The 21281-nt window shown below is 36.7% G+C and overlaps 2 protein-coding genes and 1 long non-coding RNA gene across 3 annotated transcripts; 2 read left to right on the plus strand and 1 right to left on the minus strand.

Moving 5' to 3' along the window:
• Positions 1–2077: 2077 nt before the first annotated feature.
• Positions 2078–2830, plus strand: LOC132119369 (uncharacterized). The gene is made up of 2 exons (XR_009426149.1): positions 2078–2207; positions 2532–2830. It is a non-coding gene; the product is annotated as an uncharacterized LOC132119369 (long non-coding RNA).
• A 2394-nt stretch (positions 2831–5224) lies between these two features.
• LOC132119352 (trafficking kinesin-binding protein 1-like) lies at positions 5225–17371 on the plus strand. Its single transcript, XM_059529219.1, has 14 exons — positions 5225–5588; positions 7677–7753; positions 7880–7996; positions 9686–9777; positions 9862–9970; positions 11008–11086; positions 11183–11313; positions 11420–11494; positions 11602–11813; positions 12502–12717; positions 12806–13125; positions 13783–13977; positions 14184–14286; positions 15615–17371. Exons 1-14 carry the CDS (start codon positions 5444–5446, stop codon positions 15979–15981), a joined length of 2238 nt encoding a protein of 745 aa, XP_059385202.1. The 5' UTR covers positions 5225–5443; the 3' UTR covers positions 15982–17371.
• A 979-nt stretch (positions 17372–18350) lies between these two features.
• On the minus strand, positions 18351–18762 carry LOC132119363 (gastrin/cholecystokinin-like peptide). The gene is made up of 2 exons (XM_059529243.1): positions 18558–18762; positions 18351–18480 (listed from the first exon to the last, which is right to left on the minus strand). The coding sequence occupies exons 1-2, from the start codon at positions 18760–18762 to the stop codon at positions 18404–18406; spliced, it is 282 nt and encodes a 93-aa protein (XP_059385226.1). The 3' UTR covers positions 18351–18403.
• Positions 18763–21281: the final 2519 nt, after the last annotated feature.

Raw genomic sequence — 21281 nt, forward strand, 5'->3', positions numbered from 1 at the left:
CTAGATGGATGTTAGAACTATGACAAGAGACCTGGGCTTTGGCAAAGTATTGTTATGGTTGAGGGATTGTTATTGGTTTAATCATATTTTAGCATACAATTATCTTCCGTTGTCATAACACATCCTGTATCCAAATATCTTCTGAAACGTGTGATATATTCTCACCGCAGGGTCTTTGCTTCAGAAAAGCTCATGATTAATTTTATAGGCCAAAAACTGAATTATTAAAATGTGCATCAATTGATACTGGATCTTATCACTAGGAGACATGAAGCTGAAAATAACACTGCTGTAGTGACCTGAGGGTGTATCTAGTTTCACATCAGTGGCACAATACAATCAATGGCCTGCTTTCAATGAACACAGTCTGTGCTCGGAGCATTATTGTTTTCATACGTTTTTTTCATTTAACTAGATAATGATATGGGAGTTTCTGTAATACACTGAGAATCAGTTTGTTAATATCAGTGTACTTCCCTCTCTTTCTCTCTGTCCTCACTAGGTCACATGAGGACGTGTGTCTGCCTGTTGTACACCCATCCTCTGATCCAGTAGGGTGCAGCACCTCCATCACCCTGAACCCCAGCAGGCCTGTCACACTGTCTCACTCCCCTGATTCTGCCTCTTCTCCTCCTGCACGCACCCCTCAGCCCTCCCTGGAGACCCCAGGGCCCCTCATCTTCAATGGAGCACAGGGAGAGGGCTGCGGGACCCTCGCCCAGGAGATCTGCCTCACTCCTGGGAACCTGAGGGAGGACCCTCCGCCAGCACAGGGCTTCCATGATGTCTCAACTCTCACAGGTACAGGAAAGGGACTTGTTGGTGTGCGACTGTTCCCAGGATACATCAATATCTGTTAGCTGTAGTTGGTAATGCACACTCCTGTTCAAAGGTTTGAGATCAGTAAGACTTTTTTATGGTTTTATTTAGCAAGAATGCATTAAATCAATCAAAAGTGACAGCAAAGGCATTTTTTTCAAATAAATGCTGTTATTCTGACCTTTCTGTTTGTCAAAGATAAAGCAGAAAATTAAGCCATACACTGTTTTTAACACTGATGATAAGAAATATTTATTGAGCAGCAAATCAGCACTTAAGAATGATTTCTGATAGACAATGAAGTCTGGAGTAATGATGATAATTATTTTTATAAATAAATAATTATGATGATTAAAAATAATACATTTATATTTTAAATAAAGTGCAATACAAAACAGTTATTTTAAATTGTAATAATTTTTCAATTTATAATAATTATTTAAGTATTTCTTGTCAAATAAATTCAGCCTTGGCGATCATTAGATCATTCTTTAAAAAATATTTAGAAAAATCATACTAACCCTGAACATTTAAGTGCTGGCGTGACTCAAAATGAACTGGTAACTGCTTACTCATCTTGCATTGCACGATTTTGTCCAGTTAAATGCTCTCTATATTCTATTCTAACCTAAATAGTACATTATTCTCTTTCTCAAACAACAGTTGGCAGCTATTTTTGTATTTTAATTTTGTTAAGTGATGTTATTACTACAAAGTACGTTGTTCACATGTAGCCTTTTTACATTTGTTCTTTAGCGGCCTGTAGTTCACTGATATGAGTTTGTTGTGTTACCTTCATAACAGAACAGAAAGCAGACAAAGGCAGGAAAGGTGGAACAAACCATATTATTTGAGGAAGTACCTATATGTGTTGCTTTCTAATTATACTGCATCCTAAAAGCTCAGAGTGGGCGCTGTAGTAGCTATTATGTTTTTTCAATCATTATTTTGCAACCTTCAGTAATTTAGACATAACTTAACAGTTTTTAACTTGAAAAGACATCTTGCATAAAATATTATAGCAGAGATGTTTAAATGTAATTCTCAGTTAGGCCACATGATCTTTATATGTGTATTTTTTATTACATTCATGAATGTGCGCTTCGTTAGATTAGATATTTTCAGGTCATATATTCAACTGAACATTAAGAGCAGTGACAGTGAATGTTTGTGTTTCTGTTTATCACACTCAGACCTGTGCTCCAGTGTGGATCTGCCAGAGGTGGAGATCGTCAGCTTGCTTACAGAAAAGTTACCCAAATACACCCTGCGGGCGGACCATGTGTTCGGGTATGAGCATGACGACTGGCTGCACACACCTCTGCTGCCACCAGAGGCCCCTCTTGGACTTACACAGGAGCAGATCGACCAGACACTCAAGTACTTCTGTGAGTCCACACTGTTTGATTTTACCTTACTTGGGTTTGCCATTTCTGTTAAATCCAACCACTTTTCAAACTTTGCAAAAGAACTGTTCAGCAATAAAAAAACAAAACAAAAAATATTTTACTTACTTCATGTATGGCACAACAATGGATTATTCCAATGGATATTAAAATGCTAACTTGTTTCTAAGTTTTGGTCTACAAAAACATGTAATGCCTGCATCACTCTGTTAAAGCTGGTTATTTCATTTAGGAAGCAACATGTATTATATCAAATAAAATGATATATGAAAAGGTGTGGCAGTCCGTTGCCTCACTGTCTCACAGGCTCGAGTGCCACTGTTGACCCTGCAGGAGAACAATGCTATAATCCCAGCCACTTCCCTTCCTCTTAGAGCACAGATGCAAATGCCATCAAGAGGATTATCACCTGCTGCTTAAGGATAATGAGACATTCTGCTGTTCTCAGTCTGGCAGACAGTCAGCCGCTCTGATGTAGTATCTGTCTGCTGCTCAGACTGACCAAACTGAGGCCACTGTAGCTTCGGGAGTGTGTTTATGGACCTAAGTAATTAATGTTTGTTTCATGGATGTGATCTTGTGGCATCACTGATTGACCACAAAAACATGCAGGACTAAATAAAGACCATACCTTAACACTAATACTACCGTTTGTTTTAGAGCTTTAGAGTCAGTAAGATTTTCTTTCATTAATGCAATTGATACTTTATATAGAAATCAATACTTTTATTCAGCAAGGATGCATTAAATTGATCAAAAGTGTCACAGAAATGTTTCATGAGCAGCAAATTGTCATATTAGAATGATCTCTGAAGGATCATGTGACTCTGAAGACTGGAAATAATGATGCTGAAAGTTCATCACACACATTGTAAACCCAAACAAGTCGGCAAAACTAAAAAAATGTGAGGTAATCAAGGTCATTTTTAAGTTAAATTCAAATTAAAAGTTTTATTTTTGTACTCAGACATTTTAATTGGTTTAAACTTGAAATATTGGAGTAAGCTAATTCAAACATTTAACTTAAAAGTGTCATGTAATCTCAATTTAAATATGTTATTTGTAGAAATGTAGTTATAATAGAAATAGAAAGGGAAATAGAAATCCCAGCCCAGTTTCTGTTAAATTTGAGTTTTTTTTTGAGAAATTTTAGAATTTTGATGAAAGTTCAGATTTCTTAAAATGTGTCAGTTTTGTGAACTCAAAAAAAAGGAAAGTTCTAAATACTTATAAAAGTTCATTTGACTTAACTAATTAATTAAATTAAAGTTCGCCCTACTCATAATTTTAAATTGTAATCATCTTTCACAGTATTACTGTTTTTACCATATCAAATAAATGCAGTCTTGGTGAGCATAAGAGAACTCTTTCAAAAACAAGACGGTAGTGGTAACAGCCAATGTTTATTTTGCAGCTTTGAAATGATGGAAAAAGGAAACAGATCGCTCTGTGACTGCTCTGATGGATTTACGGAGGTGCTAATTTAGTTCTAATCCACTTGGCATGGAAACATGTTCTCGTACCTGGGCTTCACGTGGGCTGTAGACCAAACACAGCTGTTATTTCTAGCCTAAATATCTAAACATACGTTTCTAGTCTGTGTTCGATCTGAGATTTAATTTTTGTTCTTGATTCACTGCATTTACCATTTTGCTATGGTCATCATTTCATTCTCAAAACAGATGAGGATCGTGGTAAATGATTGGATTAGCATATGTGTGTAACCTAACTGTGTATCACTCTGTGGCAGAAAGTCATCTAGCATCAGACGACTGTTTTATTAGATTAGATATTATATTATGTTAAGTGTGGATCACTAACACCTGATCAGATTTAGTGACATAAGATTGGATTCAGGAAGTAGTTATTTCATGTTTGTATTTGTTATTTCTGCCATCATTGCCCTAAGCAAAACTGGATAGGTTATTAGTTAAACTGGAATATGTTAGCTTTTGTGAAAGATGGATTGCTTAGTTTGAACTATTGGTCAGTCATCTGTCAGTTATTTATTTAATTTTTAAGCAAAACAAACAATATATTGACTAAATGTCTGTTTACTCATAAAATAGGTCGTTTTAAATTATCTTCATTTAGGGGGCAAATGTTGATTTATCCAGTTAATATAACATCATATCATGTTATTAATTCAAACAAAAGTTTAAATGATTTACAGCGCTATTTAAAATAAAATGTGTTTTAAACACATTTACTATGTCTAAAACATAACATTTCAAACCTAAATGGTAGGTTTTCATTTTACACACAAACTACATACAATACTTTCTCTCTTTTTATTGCTTATGGAAATCAGACAAAACATTAACATGTTAACATTATCTTAAATTCAGAAAAATGTCACCAAAACCATGTTTTACTAAACATGATTATTCAAAAATAGACAAAAAAAGTTGTCATTAAGGTTCAGATTAGCTGTAGTTTTGGCGCACACTCCTGAATATGCAGTTATACTTTAGCATTATTTATTTACTATTATAGAATTTATTAATGTTGTAACATTCTATTTTTCAAAATGTTTGTTTCTATATTATAGAAAACTTATAGAGACAGATTTATTTTTAACATTTTAGCTTGTATAGTCATTTTTGTTATTTTTTATTACTTTTTCTTTTTTTACAAAATATTTCTTTTAGTTTTAGTATTTTAAGTGCTTTAACTTAAACTCTTTTTAATTTTCATTTTTTAAGTTGAATTTTTGGTCCTCTGACTGTGGGAGTGTCTCTCTGTTGTGCTGCAGCAGTATTATGACATTAATCTGGAAGGTACCATATTGTGTTTGAACAGGGGTGTTTCATCACACAATAACACAAGCTGTTTCAAAGAAATTTAGCAAAATTTATTCATAAATAAACATGATCTAAAACTCAAATTGACTAGAGTAATACACACAGATGCCCTGGCCTATCATCTATCCTCCTAAATCTCCTTCAGCCACCGCCCCTCTCCTCCTCTCAGAGTTGATCTCCTCCTGTGGCTCAGAGCAGCCAGGTGAGTCTGAGCTGCAGTGACACACACTCAGAAGATTCAATAACAACGTCAGCATGTGCAGTCTGGGAGCTTAAAGGTGCATTAGTGAGCAGAAAGCCTAGAGGACAGCAGTGGTGACAGGCAGCAGACAGACAGACGGATCGTGTCATAAATCAGCCTGGCACAGACTGTGGAGAGAGAGAAAAACTTGAGACAGACAGACGTAGCAGAGCATGAGTGCAGAAATGGAGGTGTGGAGCAGTACAGGAATGGACGAGAGCGAGAGAGACAGCAGCACCAGCCGTGATGAAGATGATGAAGGAGGAGAGGACGAAGAGGAAACAGACACTGAGGGACTGTGCAGGGAGCTGGTGCAAGGTAACAGAGAAAAAGATAAGGAGACAAACAATGTGTGAGAGAGGAGAACTAGAAGAAAGAGCTGCATGCTGCGAGGCAGGAGGAGAGATAGCGTGACGTGAATCGTGAAGGTCATTATTTGCTGAAGAGGGTTTTGAAAGTGCACAGTATGTCAATAAATCCACTTTATCACCTGCTGAAGAATTGATTAGCTCTTTTCTGAGGTTGTAATTGCTGTTTCACCACCAACATGTGGTTACAGTCTTTTTTTATTTGCATGATTTGTTAGTTTTGTCATAATGATGGAATCACATGGTTTTGTGGAGTGAGCGTGTGGGGTTTTGACCTTGGTGAAATTTATGTCCAAAATATGGAGTGCGGATGGATAAATTGCAGATAAGTTGTGATTAACCAACATTTTTATATATATATATATATATATATATATATATATGTATATATATATATATGTGTGTATATATATATATATGTGTGTATATATATATATATGTGTGTATATATATATATATATATATATGTATGTATGTATGTGTATATATATATATATATATATATATATTTGTTTTTAGTCTGTGTTTTAATAATAAAAAATATATATCTATTGAGGGATATAGAATTAATTGCCTGCCTTTAAATCACTTTAATCTGTCCAGTTTCACATAGTACAAAGTCTTACTGTCTTACTGTCCTTAATGTCTTTAATTCTCTCTGTGACGTAAATCCCAGCAGAACTGAACTCTTCTCAGGCCAGGTGAGCAGATTTAGCAGCGGCTCTGTGAATGAATGAAAGGACACATGCAGACACTAATCATTATCTGCTATTTAGTGCCACTCTGGTTTTGCGTCAGGATTCAGATTTGATGTAAACAAAAGTGTCAGTTTCTGTTTCTAAATGTCTTGAATTTCAGTGGTGTCATGTTCTCGGCAGCCAAAACACAATCATGATTGTCTTCATTCCAATCGAACTGTATGTTTGATTCATACTTCCTTTTTGCAATGTTCTTGATGGTTTTCAAAACACTCCAGAGTTTCACTGGATGCACAGTCTCAAAATCTTGATAGGCCTGTTTAATTTGCTATCCACACTGTGACAGTGAGATGGTCAGTTGCATTTAATTATTTGTGTGGAACTTCATTTCCCCTGCTGTCTGCAACCCTGTCAGCTGCAGCTTAGCATTTCGAGCAACTGTTTTGTGAGGATATTGATATTGCCATTTTTGCAGTGCATTTGAGTGTCTCTAGTGTTAAAGGTTAAGAATTTATTGATGTGGTCTTTGCTGAGCTAAGAGCTGGGAAACATGGCCAAGCTTTTATTTTAGCAAAGTCAAACACGTCTCATTCCAGATGAAATTTGATTACGCCTCAGGGAAAGGCAAGAACCAACCAAGTGATAATACCTGTCCTGAAAACAGCACAGAAATATAATGTACTTATGTAGAGGGTAGTGCTTTGTACAGAGTACTTAAAAAAAGTAAATAATGAAAAAAAGTAAATCCATATCTGAAAAAGCTGTTCATAAATACTGCAAATATTTTTGGATCACCATTCAGTTATTATTATTTTATATATATATATATATATATATATATAAATCTCTAAAGATTTGTCAAACATAATATTAAACAAAAATATTTTAATAAAAGGATAATCATAAGATATTATATGTGTAAAATATTGTAATTTATATATTTGTTACTATTTTATTTATATATTTAATGTTTCCATTTAATTGCATTTGAATTAATTTAAAATTAAAGTACATTTAAAATCAACAATATTTTAATTATTTTTTTTATACACAAAAGAAAAAGTGCGCTCTGCAACCTGCTGGAAAAGCATCCCTGTCTGTGAATCACTGGTCTAGAAGACGTTTGTTCTGTAAATCATTTGGAGCAGAATTAACCCTTAATGAGGATCAGGCTAAGAGGCTTTTGTTTCTTGACTGCATTGATGTCTGTTTACCTGTCTCGTCGTGGTTGGGTCACATTGACTCTACTTATTAGATTTTGTTCCATGAGCCCATAAGCCAACTTTTAACAGCCTCTTTCTCACGTTCCTCCTCTCAATGTCTGTTTTTTTCATCTGCAGTGCTGTGTTCAGAGAGAGTTGGTCAGATCATAAAGACGTATCATGACATCGAGGCAGTTACACATCTGCTTGAGGAGGTGAGAGACACTTGTCTTGCTTCAAAGTCTCAAACATAGCATAAATGATACCACTGCACTGTCCTTCCATTGATGCCTCAGTCATGACATCATAAAGGTCCCGCTCATGATTGTCTTCCTCCAAAGAAAGAGCACGATCTGGAATTGGCAGCCCGGATTGGCCAGTCGCTTCTCAAACAGAATAAAGCCCTGACTGAACGCAACAAACTACTGGATGAACAGCTGGAAATCACCAGGGAAGAGGTGATTACTTTGACAAGAAAATACTTTCACTTGTTTTTAAACTAATAGGAATCTTTATCTATCTATTCACTCATTTACATTATTTACTCATGTCGTATTATCTATTTATTTGTCCTTCTGTCATTCTATCTATTTAATTTACTGATAATCACTTTTTTAATCACATTTTTATGGTGTTTTATCCTTTTTGGAGCTTAACATACAAAGTAACTGTTTTTATATGGCAGAGGTGTAAAATTGTTCAAGGTCCAGTAATGAAAGTTCCTCACCAGCCGAAGTCTGTACAATTATATACCTAAAAACATAAACTGATTGGTTTTGCCAGACCAGGCTATATTGATTCTGAAAGAGGGATCGATACCAACGCTTCATGCACAAACATCCAGACTCCAGATACAGTAGGCAGCACGCCTGATATTTTGTTTTCCAAAAGAGATTCTTGGCTCTCTGTAAGGGTAAAGTTGCTAAAGCTAGCCTACCATTGTCTCTGCCTGTTTTCACTGATGCTGAATTCATGCTCTACCAGAATCATCGTAAGGAATGTGGTAGTTAAAAATTACATATAAAAGCATTGTGAAGTTGAGCTCATAATGTAATAGCACGCAAAGGCACCATAAGACCAGCTATGTCATCATTTTTATTGCGTCATGCTCCCCGCCTGTGTAATTCATAAATGCGTAATTACAATGCACAGTACAGTCAGATTGCGTGATATTGTCCTATTTTATTGTTGGCAGTATGCTGGAGCATGAGCTCTTGAAGGTCCACCCTCTTCTGAAAAGGGAGGCGGGAGCATCAGCTCATTTGCATTTAAAGGGACAAACACAAAAATGGCGCGTTTTGGCTCATACCTTAAAGTGGCAATTTCAACAAGCTATAAAAAATTATCTGTGGGGTATTTTGAGCTAAAACTTGACATACACACTCTGGGGACATCAGAGACTTATTTTACATCTTGTAAAAAGGGGCATAATAAGTCACTTTTAATACTTTAAGACCTTTTTTAAGACCTGCACAAATAAAAGTATAGGTTTATAAAATGATAAACATCACATTTCAGCCTTTAACCCATTTTTATGAAAATGTAGTCAAAAGTATGAATTATTATGTTAATTTAAACAGTTGTCAATCAAATGATATATTAATCAAATAACATATAAATATATGTTACTGTCTTTTTAATTGTTTATATTTTTATAATGCATTATCTTCTTGTCGATCCATCGGTTCACATTTACAGTTGACATTTTCATTTTACTGAAATCATAAGACTTTCTTTACCATTTAAGACTTTTTATGGCCTTAAATATGATACAACTAAATTTAAGGCTAATGATACACAAGGCAACTTTTTGAGCAATGTTGCCGAGCAACTTTGGGCAATGTTGCCATCAGTGGGCAAGCAGGTGAGACACAGGGCACACAACCGATCTAAAGTATCCAGATAGACATTTGTTACCCATCCTCAATGAGAAATTACCCTAGCAACATTTTGCAAAAAAAGCTGCCCAGCAAAACTGCTCAAAATGTTGCCCCGTGCATCATCAGCCTAAGACTTTTAAAGGGCCCGTCAACTTTCATAATTTTTGAGAATGCTATTGTTTATCACTCGCTGAAAGTTTCATCTGTCTGCGCACCGCTCTCTTCATTATATGGATGCAAACGCTGACTCTGGGTCTGTTCTTGCAGATTGCCCAGCTGCGTCATGAGCTCTCCATGAGAGACGATCTCCTGCACTTTTATGCCAGCACTGAAGATATAGAACATGCCTCAGAAACACTGTGAGTTTACATCTCTCTCTCACACACACACGGTGTTCAACAACTTAATTCTGCCTTACTGATAAATGTCTCATCCTCATTCAGGCTTATACAGAAGGATTCGTCCTCATCTCTCAGCAACTGTGTCAATTACGACTTCCTGCAACAGAAACTGAAGGGTTTAGAAGAGGAGAACTTTAAATTGCGCACCGAGGTATGCTTAAATGCAAAACATATCAACATCCCTGCTGAAAAAAACAGCATATGCTGGTTAGGTTTGTTTTGATGCTGGGATGCTGGTTTATGCTGGTCCTTTGCTGGTCCTTTTGCTGGTTTATGCTGGTCCTTTGCCAGCACGACCAGCATAAACCAGCAAAGGACTAGCATAAACCAGCAAAAGAACCAGCATAAACCAGCAAAGGACCAGCATAAACCAGCAAAAGAACCAGCATAAACCAGCAAAGGACCAGCATAAACCAGCAAAGGACCAGCATAAACCAGCAAAAGAACCAGCATAATCCAGCAAAAGGACCAGCATAAACCAGCAAAGGACCAGCATAAACCAGCAAAAGAACCAGCATAAACCAACAAAAGAACCAGCATAAACCAGCAAAAGGATAAGCATAAACCTACATATGAACAGTATAAACCAGCAAAAGGACCAGCATAAACCAGCAAAAGGACAAGCATAAACCAGCACATGACCAGCATAAATCAGCAGAAGGATAAGCATAAACCAGCACATGACCAGCATAAACCAGCAAAAGGACCAGCATAAACCAGCAAAAGAACCAGCATAAACCAGCAAAAGAACCAGCATAAACCAGCAAAAGAACCAGCATAAACCAGCAAAAGAACCAGCATAAACCAGCAAAAGAACCAGCATAAACCAGCAAAAGAACCAGCATAAACCAGCAAAGGACCAGCATAAACCAGCAAAAGAACCAGCATAAACCAGCAAAGGACCAGCATAAACCAGCAAAGGACCAGCATAAACCAGCAAAAGAACCAGCATAATCCAGCAAAAGGACCAGCATAAACCAGCAAAGGACCAGCATAAACCAGCAAAAGAACCAGCATAAACCAACAAAAGAACCAGCATAAACCAGCAAAAGGACCAGCATAAACCAGCATCCCAGCATCAAAACATACCTAACCAGCATATGCTGGTTTTTTCAACAGGGATATCAAAAAACATCAAAAAGTTGCTGTACAGCTAGGTATGTTTTCACACCCATCACTGTTTTTTAGGCTAATGAGTTGACATTTGAGACCAACAGTTATGAGGAACAAGAGCAACGGCTTATGATGGTGTGTGTGGATGAACTCTGTGAGTAAATAAACCATGATGCCCAGCTCTTCTTTGAGTATCTCAAATTAGTTTTCGTGATAACAGACTGAAGTGTCTTCTTATTTCTCTCAACAGCAACAGCGAATAAGCAGGTTGTGTCTCTGTCAGAGGAATTGGCCCGGAAGATGGAAGATTCGCTAAGACAACAAGAGGAGATTAGTGCCCTCCTGGGACAGATTGTGGACCTAGAGCAGCGCTGCAAAGGGGTCAGAAACACAAACACACACACATATACTCGCTCTGTTTTGCTTTTACACCACTTAGAGAATTCTTTTTTATAAACAAATAAATCAAATTTCCTTCCAAATTCAGCTCACCGCTGAGAACGAGGAGTTAACGCAACATCAGAATGCTTCCCGGGAATGCCAGTCGCAGCTTAAAACAGAGGTACTTTCCTCGCAATGTCAATACCACAATATGCCTCCTAGTTTTTGATAAATGGCTTTTGTGAATCGAGTGCCAGTTGATGATGTTCTGTCTCTCTCTGGTGGCAGCTGAAGGAGCTGCAGGAGAGGTACTCCGAATGTGAAGACATGCTCCATGAAGCCAGAGAGGACATTAAAAACCTGCGCAATAAGAGCCTGCCCAACAGCACCGTGCAGCGTTATAGCACCCTGGCAGCGGTCGTCCCAATGGATTCACTTGCTGCTGAGATTGAAGGAACCTTCCGGAAAGGCCTAGACAGCCCAGCGCCCACTGAATACAAGTTAGTCATTCATATACTACAAAAATGTATTTCATTGTTTCATGATAAATATCTGTAAAAAAAAAAAAAAAAATTATATATATATATATATATATATATATATATATATAAAAGTTTGGTGTGATTTTCAGGAGAATATACAGTACTGTTCAAAAGTTTGTTACGAGATTGGTGAGAAATTTCTTTAAAGAAATTAAACCTTCCGCAAGGACACATTCAATTGATAAAAAAATAAAAGCAAATATATTTAAAATGCTTTCAAATAAATGTTGTTCCTTTTGAATTTTCTTTTCAACAAAGAATCTTGAAAATGATGTTTTAGGATTTCTACAAAAATATTAAACAGCACAACTGTTTTCAACATTGAAAATAATAAGAAATGGTTCATAGGCACCAAATAAGGATGTTAGAATGATTTCTGAAGGAATTCAGCTTTGCCAATACAAGAATAAAAAAATGTTTTTTTTTAAATAGAAGTGGACCTTAGAGAACACTGCAAATAATAAAAAGGCAGTTTTATGACCTCTTTAACATTAAGATATTTTGCTGGAAACATAATAAAAAGACTGAATTCTTTTTTGCAGTTTATTCAAATCCTAGTTAACGTGTGTTATATATAATGCATTTAAATGTTGATGTACTGAAAATGGATTTTAACATGACGTGATTCTCTTAATGCCCTGCACAGGAATCATCCACTGCGGGTGTTTGAGACCGTGAAGGTGGCCAATCAAGCAGCTAGGCTACGTTCTCAGATTCAGTCTCCACAGGTTCCGGGTTCGAGCCCTGCATCATTACGCTCTAGTCGGATCAGTACGCCACGGACCAGTTATTATGAATCAGACAATATTAGTGTCAACATGGAGGATAAGCAGTCCCCTCTGACGCACACACAGGATCATGGGTCGGTTTCTATTCATTTTCACATTTTCTCAAAAATGACTTTAACTATTAAGAATGAATCAGTTAATAATGCCATATTTCCTGCCTAGGTTACTGGAGTCGAAGCGTTTGGGCCAGCCAGGTACACCAGGAGGGCAGGATTTAGAGGAAGCCCTCCGTTCTCTTTCAGAGCGCCAGGAGAGCCACACATCAGAGCGGCCCTTCTTCGAGGTGGAGAGAGAAAGGAAACTGCGCGCCTTGCAGAGTGGAAGCAGCGGCAGCGGCGGTGGCTCCAGCGGTTTCCTGACACCCAACGGCAGTGTCGCATCCACAGGAACTAACTACTCCGGCACCTCCACGCACTCCTCGGGCACAGGCTCCTCCCGCTCGTACCTGCCTGAGCGGCTGCAGATAGTCAAGCCTCTGGAGGGTCAGTAGATACACACACGTGTAAATACAAATGTCAAAATAAAATAATGAACAAATAATTAAATCAAGATAAAATAACAGATATAAAAATTACACAATTTTACAACCTGAATTGCCATGTCATATAAAGATCAAATTATGGGATATTTTAAAATATTCATTTACTTTGACAAAGTCACACAGGGATCCTCTCTATGATATCATTTCCTGGTTTATGGTTTTTCCTATTGTGTTACTGCATATTTCCCTATCATGTTTCTGAATTTTTGGTGGATGAAAATTTATCAGATATTATCCCTGTAAAGCCAGATTTATCAAATAAGGATCATAATCAATTAAAAATGGAAATTTATTGAACATTTAGACCAAAAAAAAAAAAACAACAACAAAGAAAATAAATTCTGATAGCCTGTTATATAAATGAATGTGATCTTTATAACATTATAGCAGACTGCTTACACAATGCATATAAATATCAGCTGTCACTCTATATATTTAAGAATATTTCTTAGTAAGATGATATTTACGTGCTTAATTTTCTGATCAGGGAAATCTGATCTGGGGGCAAAACATAATTCAATGCAATACAATTATGGTTTATTAATAGATCAGAAACAATTTTACTGAGCAGTCTACTTCATCTTGCCCCTGTCCACAGGCTCAGTGACTCTGCACCAATGGCAGCAGCTGGCCAAGCCCAATCTCGGGGGCATCCTGCACCCTCGGCCGGGTGTCCTCACCAAAGACTTCAGAGAGCTGGATGTAGATTTTCAACATGTCTACAGCCTCAACGACCTCGAGGAAGATGAGCCTGATCCGTCCAAATTCCCCAACCTCCTGAAAGGCACTGTGGGTAAGAGCCTGTTCACCTACAGCAACACATTTTCTTCTTAATTCTTTGGTTTGTTTGATTCTTGATGTACTATTTTTATAATCTTTCCCATGCTTCCTAGCTATTATCGTGGTTTTATTCCACTTTGACTTCAGTGTAGTGCTGTAGGTAACTGTCATGCATAGCTGAGGTTTAGCATGTGTTTGTGTTTCCTCACATAAACGCAGTCTCTTCATCCAGACCTAACATCCCTCAGACCTCAAACACCCCCCCGTCCACTAGCGGTCAGATCCTCCATCCCTCTGCCCTCCTCTCCTCCTTCTCCACCAGGTAAGACATGACACACTGATGCCCACACAGAGCTTGTTGTAGGACTGGGAATCATCCATCAAAATTCATTCTCTTGCTTTTTCTGTTTAATTGGGCATATGTATAAAACAAGTCAATGGGTTTAATTCTTACTAGAGCTGGCAGTTATTTAAATTAGGCTAGATTGCGAAGTTCAGTTGTCGTTTTGTGTAATGTTAAAGCATTAAATTGACAGCCCTAATTCTTACATGTAAAAAGGCACTTGGGGAATATCAGAAATGTCTGTCTGTTCACAACCAAACATCATTTTAATATTTAGTTTTTTCTTACTTATTTTCCCTCCTTCAATCTGTAACAGGAAGCGCTGGAACCGGCTCTTTGTAAAGTTATAAAACCGTCCTTCATAAAGTAAGCCGTGTCAGGCATGGTCTCTTTGAACCCTTTACTAGGATCATCCGAAATCCATCTACTAACTTTCTTTCTCTCTAACCTTAGGTTTCATAATGGTAGCATAACATTTTATTTCTAATTCTGTCTTCTCTCCTACAGATCAACAGATTTAGGTTTAGGTACTGGAGTGATGTTATGTCTCATTGCACATCTGTTTTAACATAATGCTTTTCTGCTAAGGTCATGTTTTACTGGAGGAAATTAATGTAGTAAGATCATTCTCAAAAAAATGCTTTAGTTATGAATTGAGTTCAATTCTCCCATAAAAGGTGGTGTTTTTATTTTATTTTATTTTATATAGTTGAAACATGAATCGTAACACCGGTGACAAATTGTCATAAGAACAAATTTATACAAATTTGAATTCATTTTACCCTTAAATATTTTTTAATAACTCTTTTACACCAGTGACACATGTAAATGAACCAAGTAGAAAAAAATTAAAGGTATATTCATAACTTTTTCAGCATCATGGGAAAATCACCTTTGCACAATTTAAGTCTCTGAACTTTTTTCCCTTGAAAATACACAGAGTATTAGTTTATAACATTGACAATACCATTGATATAAAATAATTGGACAAAAATTATTAATTTAAATTATTTACATTATTTGATATGATAAATGATTACATGATTTGATAAACTTCTTATATGGGTATATTTGAATATTTGAAAATCTTTTATCATGACTAAAATGTCATATTTTGAGAATGACTCTCTAACACTAGACTGTTACATTCAAGTCTTTCTATGAATGCTGTTGAAGTCTCATCTTTACATTCTTTTATGTATTAGCATGATCATGCATGTTATGCATTAACACTTGTGTCCTGCACTGTTTATTTCTGGTGTGGTTTGGCTGACTAAAACTTCCCATTTTCCTTGTTCTTTCCCCAGCCTTCGGCCCAACAGTGCATCTGCTTGTGGGAGCTGTGAGCACGTGAGGACGTCACCAGGCCTCCGGTGCGTCTCTGGGTCCACATCACACCTCCACCCGACCTCCTCCCTCGGTCTGCTACAACTTGTGTCAGAGCACGGCATCTCAGCTGCAATTCATCCCAACTCCCCTCTCGCTCACAGAGCCACCGCGTCCTCTGAGGAAACACAACGGGGCTCTGCTGGAAGTCAACAGAACAAAAGAGAAAGGGAATGGCAGGGAAACATTTTCAGCGTCAATCTTGTGGAAAAACTCAGAAGCCTGGGCCTGTACAAAGTGGTTGCCAGAGGCTTTGTGGATTCAAGGAGAAAAGCCAGCCCCCCATGAAACACAAAACACCGTTCACCATTGAAGGGTCCAATTCTGTGCATCACCCTCATTGTAGCATGCAGCTAAACTTTTCCCATTTGTAATGGGGCATTACAAAAGCCATACCAAGTTTTCATTTCCGTAGTGACTTCTTTCGGCACTGGGAATTTTAGGTATGGACTGCACCTTAAAAAAAGATTTCATTATGAAGTCAAACACACCTGTTTTTTTGTATCCTTGGTGTCATGGGGTGCTTTAAACACTCTTAAGAAGGGAACATTTGTTGTTCAACAAAAAAATAATGTCCTCCTTTGTTGAGACCTTGTCTTGTCACTGTCAGTCTTGAAATCACTACTTTATTGTTATGAAATTGTTCCATGTAGCAGCACTACAGAAAAAAATGCACTACGTGGCCTCAGTTTTTGCTTGCTGCCAATCAAGCATCAGTGTCAATAGTGCGTTTTGCTTCCTGTGAGATACGTTTGTTCATAATAGCACTTTTCAGAGAATTCAGATCCCTTTTCCTAGGGACTGCAGCATACATTATGTGAGGTTATGTACTGTACCTGCAGTCTACACACTGTAAAAATGAGAAGCTGTATTTATGATAAATGTTGGTGGTCAATTTAGGGAATATTATACGATCTTGTTGAGCGAATAGAAGTGATCTTGTGCTATATTTTCACAGTGCTTTAATGCAAGTACACCCATGCACACACATACACACACACGTATGTCATGCAACTTTAATGTCACAGTCATGTTTTCACCTGTGAAGTTTGTAGTGCATATGATTGTGTTTTACCAGAATCAGGGATGCAGTAATAAAGTTGACACCGTTTCTGCTACAGTTAAGTAATTAAGTAAATCGAGTCATCAAGGGCTGAATTTATATCACTGGATTATTCATTGAACACAGGTTTTGCTTTCTTCTTCTCTCGATCAAGATCTTCTGTTGTGTCCGCTTGTGTCTGTCAACCAAGTGAACACAAATATATCTGTATATGGAGAAAGCTTTGTATGTGTTTGAAATTTTCAAAGGGGCAGGACGAGGGTAGTATTTACTGATCTAAAGTGTCAGACGTCTCAGTGGTTATTTAAAAAGTAATATATTTAAATAAAAAATCTCTACCTTTAATACCACTCTGTGTAAAACAAAATCCTTGGCTGGTCACTATTTTTGTAGAATATGTAAAGAGTTGTTTAGAAAAAAAAAATAAAATTATATAAAGAATCGTCAATTTACTCAAGGATCAGAGGTTAAAGGTTGAGTAATATTTTTACATTATAACAATGTTTAGCCTCACAATGAATTAAAAGCCCAGAGTTCACCAGGTAGCTGTTTCAGGCACCGAAACTGTGTTAAATGGCAATAAAGATTTCAGTGTATTTTTGACCCGTATGCTTATCTTTGTGTGTTTATGTGTGACCAATCTATTTTTGTTTTCTTAAATAAAAATTACATGGTAACAGCAAAGAGAGTATAAAAATGGTATGAAAACACTATAAGAGTGTGAATAAATCACTGACCTGCAAGGCAACAGACTTTTTAAAGACACTGTGTTTAATTTTCTCTGTTGACTCTTGTATACATCCTTGTACACACTTAGTGCTGTGGATGCAACATCATCACACAAAGCAAGTTTTCAGCAATGCCATTGTAAAAATTTGTTATTTGCTGTCAGCCATTATATATATATATATATATATATATATATATATATATATATATATATATATATATATATATATATATTATATATATTCACACACACTTTATTACACACACATACCCCTTTATTAGGTACACATGTTCATGTTCAATTGCTTGGTAACACAAATTGCTAATCAGCCAATCACATGGCAGCAATTTAAGTATCTATGTGGTGAAGACGACTTGCTGAAGTTCAAACCGAGCATCAGAATGGGGCAGAAAGGGGATTAAGTGACTTTGAATGTGGAATGGTTGTTGGTGACGGGCTGGTCTGAGTATTTCAAAAACTGCTGATCTACTGGGATTTTTACGCACAATCATCTCTAGGGTTTACAGAGAATGGTCAGAAAAAGAGAAAATATCCAGTGAGCGGCAGTTGTGTGGACGAAATTGCTTTGTTGATGTCAGGGTTCAGAGGAGAATAGAAATAGAAGAATAGAATAGAATTCAGTTTTTCTTTTTTAATAAATCAGCAAAAATGCCAACAATTCTGTGTTTTTCTGTCAGTATTGGAAAAACAAATGGCTGCAATATAACAAAGAGTGAAAAATGTAAGGGGTCTGAATACTTTCCGTACCCACTGTATTATATGTGTAGGTACTGGCTGTGTATATATAAATGTGAAATTCGCACCTGCATAACACACACACACACACACACACACACACACATATTGTTGCAAATAGCCTATATTTAATGACAAAGTTTTTACTACTTTAAATACAATTAAATCTCTGTACTCCGGCGCCCAAAATCTACCCAGCCTTGATAATCTGTAACGCAGCCCTCCCGTTGGATGATTTCTACCGGAAACACGAAGAACAGCAAGTAAGAGTGAGGCTTCGTTTCTCCGAATGTTTCTACCTCCAGAGACACGCACCTGAGAGTGCCTGTAAGAGCTGCCGGGACACGAGCTCGCGCTGATTCTCCGGTACATGCACGGAACGACTCACACGGGCCTCCAGTCTCGCGGGAAACCGTCCCGTCGCCTTTGTGTTCACAGCTGTGTCTCTGGACAGAGGAGAGGCCACACAAGCCACCGCCAGCATCGCTATAGCGGTTAACACGATGCACTTGGCCATCATTTCTGTGAAAAAACAACGAGTGTTTAAAATAAATGTTAGTATCAACTAAAAATTATCACATTCCTTATAGAAATCTAACTTAAGATGTTAACGTAAAACGAATTTTGAAATGGTTTCTTGCTGGTTCAGGCAGGTTTAATGATTTGTCAACTAGCCTTGTTGTCCAGAACCCAGCTTTAAACCAACTAAAGAGCAGTTTAGATCAGCTTATTCATGCTATTGACCAGTTAGAAACCACCTACAATATTCACACACACACACACAAAATATAGTTAAATTAGTTTTTCATCAGCAACTTTTCAAGATGGTTTCTTCAGCATGGACATATCAAACATTAAAATTTACCTGAATTTTCCTGAGCCAAAAACCTTTTCGACAGTGTACGAATAAAGACTTAATCTAAAATAACATCTCAGTCCCTTTATATATATTTTTTCCGGTAAAAAAAATGAAGGTGTGAATCAGTGGAGTCAGATCATTATTGTTCAGGAGGAGGAGCATGACAGTAAAATGAACATAGGAAATTCAATAATCAGTTCAACATAGCAAACATTACAGAACCAAATGATCAGGAAAGTCATGGAAAACAGCATTCAAATGAATATGACCTATAAAAAAGAATTAGCCGTGGATTTTTTATTCACGTCAGCATCCGAGTTCTCATCTAATCAATTGTCCTAATGTAATATTATATGATGTGCTATCAGTAAGTGTCCTTTTTAAAACTGTCTTATTGATTCAGATGAACTGATGGAGAAAGGCTGTGACAGAGCTTTTGATTTTTATTGCAGAGGAGGAGTCTGTTGCTTCCTTTCAGGAACATTAGTTTTATGTACCTAAAGATTTTACTCAAGAACACAGATCTCTGCTATCGTGTGAGTGAGGTGAACAAACAATTGAGTCCACCGTTGAATGCATAAGGTATATGACATCAGATGCTGCTCAATTCGATCTGTTGCATTTTCCACCTTTCCTTATCTATAGCATTGGCTATTGATGACATAATGGCAATCACATTTTGTCAAATCTGTTATTTTTTTTTTGTGGTGAACATATTGGACACGTCCAGTTCACATACAATGACTGAAACAAACCATTTCTCATTTGAGCATTTTTAAATTTCTGATTAATAATTTTTTAATACACAAGGTAAAAAAGTCAGAATGAAACAACTGTTCTGTCATCATAATTAAATAAAAAGCGTAATTACAAGTATTAAAGGATTGAAAAGGACAACCCTAAAGGAATAGTTTACTCATCATTTACTCCGAGGAAAATATTCTGAGGAATATCAGTAACCAGTTTTGGTTACCACTGAATTTCATTGAAGATACTATAATAACCTCCACAGAATAAAGAATGTCATGCAGGTTTCCACAGACACGAAAGTGAGTAAATGATGACAGAATATTTATTTTAAAACATATTTCAACAAAAGTGCTTCACTATTAACATCGAAAAAGCTTGTGTCTTCAAAAACCAAAGTCATGTAGTCCAAGCAACATTGAAAGACCTTGAAAAACTTATTTTAAGCAGTTTTGAGATTACACTCGAGAAATTATTTTTATGGAGGTAATTTAATGCCTAATAGATTTGCATACGCAGGGTAGGAGTTGTGGAAGTGTACATACAACTGTAAGCATAAATTAAATTAGCATGAGAAGGTTTGTAAAACAGTAAATTGCTTTCCAAGCGTAAGAAAAAAATTATTTGCAGCATTTTACTGTTGTAAGTGTAATTCATGTGTTGTGAAACTGCATGTATGTGTGAAAAAACGAACTGTTGCAAATGTCTAAATGACTTGTGCATGTGGGGCAAAGAGCTCCCAAAATAAACCAATATGTACAGCTCCGTCTTTCTTTTCTTTGCTCTTACAATTTTGGCACGATTCTCTCATTAACTGAGTTTTCCAAGTGAGGGGGAGGGTGGGACCACCACCTTCTTGTAGCCAATCACATGAGGCTCTGCAGACTCTCCATTTACTTTTATCTGATTGGTTCAATAAACACATTCCCTAGTGGTTGGGAACGTAGGATTCCCACACAATTAGTTACTTTAATTTGGATATATATTTAGACATCATTAAAGATATTTTTTATCAAAGTTGTATTATTTTATTTTGATTTGAAGTGTAAGTTTTTGCCTTAGTCAAATCTGGACACAAATAAATAATTTTGTTGCTCATACTTGCTTCCTATAATAGCTTACTCAGTCACATGAAAGTAATTAGAATTATCAAAATTTCAAAATATACTGTCTAAAAAAAAACCTGACAAATTCAGATTCATGTAGCTTTATTGGTTTAGTAAAAAGGTTTTACAAAGTATAGCACTCTGATACTTTAGTGCTGAATGATGTCACATAACATCATTGTGATTGTAATGTTTAACAACTCAATGGTGTATGCAGATTATATTAAATTTCAGTGTAAAGCCAAACCAATCCAATAATGTTAACATCAACTCACAATTCAGTATAAACACATGGGAGTCTAGCCTAATGGTACACAACTGATTAAG

This window comes from Carassius carassius, chromosome 38, assembly GCF_963082965.1.
Source record: "Carassius carassius chromosome 38, fCarCar2.1, whole genome shotgun sequence".
Lineage (NCBI taxonomy): Eukaryota > Metazoa > Chordata > Actinopteri > Cypriniformes > Cyprinidae > Carassius > Carassius carassius.